This window comes from Pocillopora damicornis, chromosome 9, assembly GCF_964200805.1.
Source record: "Pocillopora damicornis chromosome 9, jaPocDami1.2, whole genome shotgun sequence".
NCBI lineage: Eukaryota > Metazoa > Cnidaria > Anthozoa > Scleractinia > Pocilloporidae > Pocillopora > Pocillopora damicornis.
The window spans coordinates 4,107,192-4,117,415 of NC_142678.1; the positions used below are offsets into that span (position 1 = coordinate 4,107,192).

The 10,224-nt window shown below is 35.7% G+C and overlaps 1 protein-coding gene and 1 long non-coding RNA gene across 2 annotated transcripts in view; both read right to left on the minus strand.

Annotated features, from left to right (window-relative positions):
- LOC149039691 (uncharacterized) overlaps positions 1 to 10,224 on the minus strand; it is a 95,748-nt gene that overhangs the window by 28,090 nt on the left and 57,434 nt on the right. The window lies entirely within an intron of this gene.
- On the minus strand, positions 1,614 to 6,442 carry LOC149039693 (uncharacterized). Its single transcript, XM_089183402.1, has 5 exons — positions 6,288 to 6,442; positions 5,979 to 6,074; positions 5,583 to 5,731; positions 2,684 to 2,726; positions 1,614 to 1,838 (listed from the first exon to the last, which is right to left on the minus strand). The coding sequence occupies exons 3-5, from the start codon at positions 5,696 to 5,698 to the stop codon at positions 1,614 to 1,616; spliced, it is 384 nt and encodes a 127-aa protein (XP_089039528.1). The 5' UTR covers positions 5,699 to 5,731; positions 5,979 to 6,074; positions 6,288 to 6,442.

Genomic DNA, 10,224 nt, shown 5'->3' on the forward strand with positions numbered 1-10,224 from the left:
AGAAGGATACCACATTCGGAAGTGTAAGAGATACATAGATGATCCCAGTGTACCAGTACCTAAATCTACAAAGCTTGACCGTAGCAAACGTTCAGCAACACGTTCCAACACCGCCATCTCGATTCCTCAGTCAGTCGTTTCCACTAAACTTAAAGCAGTATTGACAACAGAGTAAAGTGCGTCTTACAAAGGAGAAACATTTGTACAAGAGACAGGAGTAGCTATATGCGATTACAGAGGTGCGTTGGAACTCTGGTCCACAAATAGTTATGCACTGCCCGAAGTATAAAACAATTTTGTTGATAGCTGACAGACAGAGAAGAACAACAAGTAAACTTAAGAGCTGTTATTACTGAAGTGTGACTAGCATTTTTCATTTTTATATAAAGAAGGACTTGTAATTTGCACCAAAAATAAAAGGATGTAATATTTTTTTGGGAGATCCAGTGATTGGGACATTTAAGAAATTAAGTTATGAAAGGAAACTTGGTTGGTACTTCTCACTACTAACAAGTCTTGTTGACAAATATTTTCAGATCAGAGTTTCAAATAAAGTAAATTGAAGACGTCATATAAAAGGTGTTTTTCCTCAAAGGGTACATTGACTACCTCTGTCTTGTCTGCATGCCAAATGTTTGCAAAGTGTGTGGATGATCCACAAGTATTGGAACTCTTACAAAAATGTTTTGTAAGAATAAAAACAGGAAAACAAATTACAGCAATTAGTCATGAAAATAGAGCAAAAAACTGAAAAAAGCAGCAACAACAATCATGAAAAAAGAAAGATTAATTAGGTGTTGAATTTGTTGGTCTAAGGCATGAAATTTCTACTAAAAGTATTGTCAACAAAAAGTCTCTGACAGCGTTTGAGGCAACTGAGCTTGACTGTTCCAAGGTTTTCTAACAAAGGCAACCAGTAATGTAGGTTAGGGAAGTAAGATAACAATGTAATTATTGTTAATTATTGTGGAAGTTGGCAATTTCCATTTAACATAACTGACAGCTGGTTCATGAGAAAATCCATATTAATATAAAGATTTACTAAAACTTAGTTTGAGTAATAAATTTCATGATCTTTAAGTTATAAACATGTACTTGTATGTATATCTCTTGGTAAGTTTTGTATAGCATACCTTTTATTGAGCCAAAGTTTTAAGCCTCTGAAATTACTCTTTTCCTTAAAACCTTCACATTCAAGGTATTGAGAATTTCTTAGAATTTATGTGGACCTCAGGGTATTAAAATTGCCTCAAATTCAATTCCCAGCAATTCCCAAGAGTTCCACACTTCTTAAATTATAGGTAGTTTGTAAAGCTGAGAATTCTTAGGAATTTCTAGGGATTCCAAGTCCTCACAAAACTGGAGTCTTCCTTTCCCAGAAATTCCCAGTAATTCCAAGCTTTTTAAATCAGAGTTAATTTGCATAGATGGGAATTTTTGAGAATTCCTAGGAATTCCTAGGAATTCCTAGGAATTCCCAGAAATTCCCAGAAAACTGGGAATTCAGTTTGCAAGGGTCATTTGCATAATTGGGAATTTTTGAGAATTCCTAGGAATTCCTAGGAATTCCTAGGAATTCCCAGAAAACTGGGAATTCAGTTCGCAAGGGTGTGCTAGGAAGGACAATATGGCTTTGCTGTCTTTATAAACCACATATTGAATATATAAAATGATGACAGCAAAGCCACAATGCTATTTACAATGCTTTGTTGTGGTTTGCTGCATAGAATAATGCCCTCATAGATGATAGTTAGTTTATCAAAATCAAATTGTTCACCAATGGCCACAATTTGAGGCTGAAAGGACTTCGATAATTCATCATCAATTGAAGCTGTTCTCTGTAAAAAGAAAAAATAATAAAAATGAAAAAAATGAGTCACCTGACCCCATAAAAATGAGCAAAACAAAGTCTCAAAAGAAGAAAGTTGTAACTAAAAGGTTGCTGAGTGATCAGCTAGACTAATTTGGAATTAGTCCCTTATATCCAAAAAGATAAAATGCTCCCCTTGGCTATCAATGACCAAAACAAACAATTCAAAATTATTTTTACAACTGTATACATTGGCAAGTTCATGATCAATAGGTATTTTTGTTTTTAAAATTGCAGCCAAGGAAAGTGTGTGACAACACAGCTAGGCATTAAAAGTGAAGCTACATGCAGTCAATAGCATGTTTTTATTTGATGCAAACACTGATTTCACAGCCATTTCTGTTTGTTTGTTTGTTCTGTTTTTCTATTTTCAATAATCTGCTCTAAAATTAAAAGAGTCTCTGGTCTCTTTCGGTAGAAGACAGTTACTGGTAGGATTGTAAACACTTCTTATTGAGGGCCCTTTCCTTTTGCTGTAGTATCTGCAGTTGTTAATTAAAAACAGTACAAATTGATCTTTAATTTCTGGTACAAAAAGATTATTCAATGTATGAACATCAAATAAAAAATTATATGGCCAATTCAACACTTTTAACACACATATGATGAGTATTGTTGACTTCCAATAGGACACCCCAGCTAACCCCAAAAGTCTGTAAATAATGCATCCACAACACCCACTTGTTTTAAGTTTAATAATGGCTACGCAGTAGCCCAGAGCAGTTAAACAATTAAATGAGTAAGGTTTTACTTGCTATTTTAAATATCCTTCCTTAATATTAAATATTTTACATAATATGGTTTTATACTCACATGTGCTGGAAGTTGAAATCTATACATGTATCCAATCTTCCACCTAAGGTAACAAAAAAAAGACAAGCTGAATAAAATAATAGCATATTTATTGACAAATTGTTTAACACAATGTACATTCAACCACTGAAATGGTAATTGTTATACAAATCATAACATGTGACTACTCATATTCAAAAGTACATTGCATATTATATGCATCAAATCTGAAAAATTAAACAGCTTACAAGGCAATAACAATCATTTAACTCCCATGAATGACCAAGACAGAATTTCTCCTTACAATATTAATACAATGTCAAGCAGACAAGAGATGAGAATATGGAAAAACATTAATTACAGGATTATTAGTTGATTGAATACCAAATTCTCCAAACTAACATCACTAGAACTATATGGCAGACAGTAAGGAGAATTACTAATAAGATCTTGAGAGTTAAAGGGTGAAGGTCCCTCACCAATGTCTCAAATGCTGGTTGCTTATATTTGCTCATACAAGTCAGACTTAATTTATCAATTGGTTCTGATTTCTTAGTCTTTGCAATTGTACTTGCCATTAACCAAAGCTATAAACATCTGAAGTTGAACAAGGGGCATACAGACCATCATACAAAGCAGGATCAATGTGTTTATGTCATGTTTTGAGTCCAGCTCTTTCTGATCCAGAAGGAATTACTTCTACCTTGGTTTTCCTAACTTCACATGCTTCATTTAAGTCTATTATTTTGGCTGCCAATCACCCCTATTCACCTCTGAAATCAATACATTATCTCCTTTTTGTCATTGTGGACAATCCCTACTCCATGAAGATAATAGAATCCCAACTACATTGCATTAAAATGCCTAACCATGATTTGTCAACACATACACTCTCTGACTAAAGAGCTCTAAAAATGGTAAATGAATGTTTGATCCCTTCCTTAACCTTTTAACTCCCATGAGTGACCAAGACAAAATTTCTCCTTACAATATAAATACAATATCAACCAGATAGGTGATGAGAATAAAGAAAAATATCAATTTGGGGATAATTAGTTGATCAAATACTAAATTCTCTGAATTACCATTCTAAGAATTGTATGGTTGGCAGTAAGGAGAATTACAAATTTGATGTTGGAGGTAAAGGGTTAATTCTACAAACCTCTCATACAAGCAGTTAAGTAGTTCTCTAAAAACTACACCAAAGGAAGGGAAATGCTTTGTGAGAAATGTGTGATAAAACACAAGCTTCCTCAGCTACAGTTTCTTTAGTAGTTGATTCACTATAGTACTTGACTGCACTGGAAAAGACATACATGTAAACTTGCAAACACCAAACCTTCCCAGGCCTAACACAACTTTGTTTCTGTGGCTATCCCCTACAACTGAAAGTTGCTAATAGCTCATTTCGTTCACTTATACATTTAACTTGCTTCAATGAGACATGAAATCCCTCAAAGTTTGATATCTATGATTAATCATTTGAAAAATATATTTCAAGCATTGCACCTACATGTGCTGTAAAATGATCAATTGATGCTTAAAAGTGAGGATTCCTTAGCAAAAAAGCTTGGCACCTCTGGCAGATACCTTTGTCAGAGTATTGTAGAGCAAAGAATAAATAATATTATGTTTCAAGCATTGCACCTACATGTGCTGTAAAATAATCAACCAATGCCAAACAGTGAGGTTTCCTTGGCAAAATAGCCTTGCATGTCTGGCATATACCTTGATCACAGTATTGTTGAGCAAAAAGAAAAATATGTTTCAGGCAATTTGCACCAACCTGTGCTGTAAACATTATCAATCAATGCCTAACAGTGTGGATTGCTTAGCAAAAAAGCTTAGCACCCCTGGTGTACACCTTGATGACAGTATTTTAGATAAAAGAAAAAAACTATTTCAATCATTGCACCTACATGTGCTGTAAAATAATCAATCAATCAATGCCCAACAGTGAGGATTCTTTAGCAAAATAGCTTTGCACCACTGGCATATACCTTTATCACAGCATTGTAGAGCATAGAAAAAAACATGTTTTAAGCATTGCAACTTCACTGTACATGAGCTGTAAAATGATAAGTCAATGTCTAACAGTGAGGATTCCTTAACAAAAAAGCTTTGCACCCCTGGCATATACCTTGATCACAGTATTGTGGAGCAAAGAAAAATTTTTTCAAACATTGCACCTACATGTGCTGTAAAATGATAAACCATTGCCTAACAGTGAGGATTCCCCAGCAAAAAGGCTTTGCACCCCTGGCATATACCTTGATCACTGTATTTTAGAGCAAGGAAAATGTGAAATTGATCATTTGAGAAAGAACTGATCAGTCAATGAAAGAATCAATCTATGCCTGAAAGCAAGGATTCCTTAAAGTAAAAAAAAAAATCACCCCCAGCTGACATATTACCTTGAACACAGCATTGTTCAGCAGGAAAATACAAGAAATTCATCATTTAAAGCATTGCACCTAAATGTCTGTAAAATGACCAATCAATGCTTTACTTCTATAGCTCGCTGATCAGTAGCAGTATGCAGAATGTGTCTTAAATGAACTTTATAATGGGTCTTGCTCACCATAGAGTCTCTGTGGCTCGATCAGTGGTGAGCATCGGGGCATGAAATCCCTAGGTTCAATTCCACTTTGGCAAACAAATTTTTTTCTTTGTTCCAAGCTCATCACAAACCGAAAAATAAAACTTTCTCTTTTTCTTACCGCGCTCAAAACTGACCATCTTTCTTATTCTAATTAGCATGTTTATCTAACAATGGTCAAGGGGGGGAGGGAGGGGATCTCATGAAGAGATACAAGTAATTGACTGAATTTTATTTTACAACTCAATTCCACCTCCTAGAATTTTATCCTGTGGGAGTATAGAGATTGGTTAGCAATACAAGATATAAAAAGGCACAAACCTTTTTTGAACTTTTAGGTGTTTCTGTAGCGCTTCCTTTCTCCTTGCTTGTTGGTGTACAGGAACTTTAGCTTGCAAATACTTTCTCCACATCTCCACCGCTTGCAAATTCCACATCTACGTCTGCTTCATCTTCATCCTATAACAAAGCTACAAAAGATTAACCCAACTCCAAATATTCGTAGACCAAGACTAACACAGATCAATAAATCACTTGCAGTTGGCCCTTTGCGATGCACAAACATTTAATTTATAGATGTGCGTGCCTTATAAAAGATTTAAACCAGTTTTTTTGAGTAAAAATTAAATGTATTAAGTACGGATATCACGTGTTTATGAGTATGGATTCTTATGCATACTTGCTATAAAGATCAGCTAATTTTTCGTCGTAGCTTACCATTAATACAGAGGCAGAACCACGACCATCAGAACATTAAATTTTCTTCGACAAGTCACGGTTGTGTCCGGAATTCAAATGATTGGAATGGCTCACCTAAATTAAATGTGCAAACATGATATTATTTAAACAACACGATTGGATATTAGGCTTAGTTCATAAATAGAAAATCATAAAGGTCATAACTAGAAAATCTTTGTTTTAAATATGTAATGTAAGCTGATTTCTGTTAAGTGAAATCTGGATTAAAACCACACGGCGACGCAATTAAGTGTCCTCTTCAGAAATCAAGCAGCGCAAATGACCTACTCGAGGGAATCGGGTGTCCACAATTTGACTCTCCTTCACAGAAAAGTCGTTGTCATTGGCGAAATGCAATAAACTATATGTCAAATCTAATCCTACGACGCGATTTAAACTGCATGGTGGAACAACATATAGTCACTTTGTAAAACAATGCGTGTAGGCTGTATTATTCTGTCACCATAGCGCCACTTTGTGGAACTGTTATGTAAGAAGTATCATTGTGTAACAGTAGCTACAACTTTCTATAGTGAGTACCACTATCTAAACTGTCTACAATAGGTACAACTATCTACACTGTCTACAGCAGGTACAACTATCTACACTGTCTACAGCAGGTACAACTATCTAAACTGTCTACAGTAGGTACAACTATCTACACTGTCTACAGCAGGTACAACTATCTACACTGTCTGCAACTTGATAATCCCATTGTCCATCCATGGAGTCTGTTAGCACTCCAACCGAATTTTGCATGACACTCCGTCCATCTTCATTTGCATGATTATTTTTCTTTGAGTTCGTGATCTTCTCGTGCAAACAGGCTGAGAATTATGTCATCATTTATTTTATTGTTTATTACATAAGTGGATGAAGTTTGTGAACCTAGAATATGCAGCAAGAGATGACAGCCTCTGAATATATCCAACATTTTTTTTTTTTTCCTGACTGGCTTTTTATAGGTGGTCATCATGGCAAATGTTTTGTTGACGTTTCTCCGAAAACTTGTGCACCACCTTGTCCCTGATTGATAACAAGCCTTACTTTTTCCAGTCTCGTGGTAACGGGTTATCACTCAGAGTGGAGAAATGTGAAGGTAGCTAGCATGGAAATATTGTCATTCCCACTCCTTATTAGTTTGCGCGCGTAAATTTTCGCGCGCGTCACAAGCATGCGCACTCATTTTGCCGCTGGGTCGCTTCCCGCCTAAACTGTCCGACATGCGCACTTAATAAATGAGCTCTCAAAGATCTTTGGGATTAATTAATATATAACCAGGCCAGGGCACTATTACCAAGCTTTCTTCCACTGGCGGGAAAAAAAATCACATGGAATAAATATACTTAACTCCATTTCCTATGTAGACATTTTTATAAGGTTCTTGAATCTTGTTCTTTCTTTTAAATCCGGAAAATGAAAGCGACATCATTAACATTCAAACAAATTGTAGCCAAATCACTGCAGTCAAGACAATCAGCTACAAAAGGCATAAGAGGAAAATTGGTGAATTTAATTAGGAGCACGTGGGCCGTAACTCAGCCGCTTTTGCAAACACGATTGGTATGTTGACTCAAGTACAAGGAAATCGAGCTCGAGGTAAGTAAATAATATTGGCCAAAAAGAGGCTTACAAGCACAATTATATCCATTTTTATTGGGAAACCTAACGTTGCTGTACGTCATTTCCAATTTCAGGAAATTAGATTTTGAAGGGACAATTCAACGATGCAAAACTGATTGACCATCTAATTAGTCAATTCAATGAGTTAGCCTTGCAATTCTAGTACATGGTGTCTGCGTAGAGTGCAACCTTAGATTAAGATAATCGTACAGTGGATTTCCCTACATTTAAAGTAGCACATAGGACCTGCGAAGCATACCAGGAAATTTGAATTTGTCTGCGAGGTATACCAGGAAATTTGGATTTGTCTCCTTGGAAATGTAGAGAAGTATGATATTATACCTATGGCGATATTTAAGTCGATTTCTAGGACAACAGTCGAGCTTTGTTTACAAGAGAACTGTAATAAATAGAAACCAGACAAGTTTGTGATTTATTGTCAAAAAATTAAATCTTAAATGATTAGTTATTGACGCCTTGAATTCGTTGAGTTTTCGCAAAGGCGAGGGCAGGATAAGAAAAGGCTAGTGTCTATGATTCATAAACACATTGACGAAAAGAAGAGGCGTGTAAAATTTGCCGAGAGTGTCAGGTCTGAAGACAAATAGGACGAACTCGCCAAATATTTCAAGCCTTAAACTGATAGCTGGAGACTTAGTAATTTTCCATCAAAACTCGTGGCTCTTACGCAAAGAACAGTCTATTGTTTTTCAAGTCACCAAATAGTCTTGCGATTGTTGCTCAATCAATTTCGGTTGCTGTGACCCTGTTCCCCCTAAGTTTTGATCCTTCACAGGAGTCCATTATTGATATAAGTAATGAGCTCCTGGCTCCTGCCCTTCAGTACTCATGGACTTGGTATCTTAATTAAATATTAACGATAAAACAAAGTTTTTAACATTTTTTTTTTTTTTATCTGGGGGCAAATAAATTAATTTTAATTCCCCAAAGTAGCAAGAAATGTATTAATATGACATCGTACCTTCAGTGAGTGAACTCGACAATCATTACTGGTTTAACACAATTACCCATTAAAATACACTCTTTACAAGACAATTGTTAAACTGTCTAATGCATTTTTCACCAATACTCCTTTCAACTTTTCAAATGAGTTTAACTTCAGTAAGACGGGAACAAAGCTGCACGAAACGCGATCGGCTATGCGAGTTGAATCCACGGCCACATAATTAAATTTTCTGTCGGTAGGTTCGTATACAAAACCTTTATGGTGACCGAGATAGCCGGTGCATCAGTGAAAACTGACTAACTAGTTACGCCAGATTGAACTCGAGATTATTTACCTGTTTAAAGTGAATTTTTGGGTCAAACAGAACCCGATATATTAATTTTTTCAGAGAAATGGCCAACAGTAGACGGCTTTGATTGTAAATGATTACCTAGCATCCTTGAACACAACAGCTGTCGTGGAAGGAAAGCGGACAATCTGCTTACACTAGCATAAAAAATAAGTTGCCAGTAATAAGAATTAGCTGAAACTCAGGGGCGACGGAACTATGAGAAGTTTTTTTTTTCGGAATATGCGATGTCGAAAGACCAGACTTTGGATTTGGGATTCGATTTGCGGGAAACCTACTCCCTCGGCCAAATCTCCAAGCAATTACCTGTCAAATGAGGCTCTTTCGGCCTCTCTGAAGTTTTCCTCGGTATGCAAAAACTTTTTTTCCGATGTAGAAACAGCGCAATCGAAATTTTCCATCCATCACGGAGGGAAAATACTTTTTGTGACACCGATAAAAGATCTTGTCTTTAGGTGATATTTCTAGGTTAAAAGCTGTGAGTTAATTAGAAAGTATATAAGTTGTTTTATTTGAATAGAGCTGATGTACGTATGGATTTTTTGATTGACTCAATTATTCATTCAATGGAAACCTTGCTGTGTTTGACTTACTCGAGTTGCAAATTATACAGAGCTGAGATTTTGCTATTTTATTCCATGAGAAGTATCACGCAAGCTTCGACTTCGTGGGCCGTTCTGGCTTCCTTTCAGTTTTTAAGACAGAATGTGACCCACACTATTTTAAAAAATCATGTGTTCATTAAATACTCAGATCAGATCCTTTGAATAAAATCAGCGCCATCATTGATACGAGTTGAAGTTTATCGGTAGGCAGTGAAAAATAATAATAGCTTTTCTCTCTGTTGTGGTTGTTCATTTAGGTCACTTCAATTTGGTTGTGCAACTCCCCGTCGAATTGCAGTTCGCAGTTATTGACATAAAATCACTAAAAACCAAAAAAGTCCCTGCATGCAATGCACGGGCAGTCTGTTTGATTTTATAGTTATTTGATCGTGCGTTAAATCGTTAAATTTACAGAGAGAGGATATTACTGGATAGTCTCAGCTTGAGGACCGGTATGTTTTCAAACATTGGGAATAAATTCATTCATTACGTTAAAGTGAAAAAACTAACTATCTATATCAATTCCAAGAAAGTTTAATTTGTAGGAAAAAGGGAAAGATAAAGTTAGCACTTGTAATAAGTTACATAAAAGGGTAATTAAAGAAAACAATCAACTTGAATTTGGTTTATGATCAGTAATGACTAAACGCTGCGATAGAAGGTCAAGAAAGTCCTTAACTG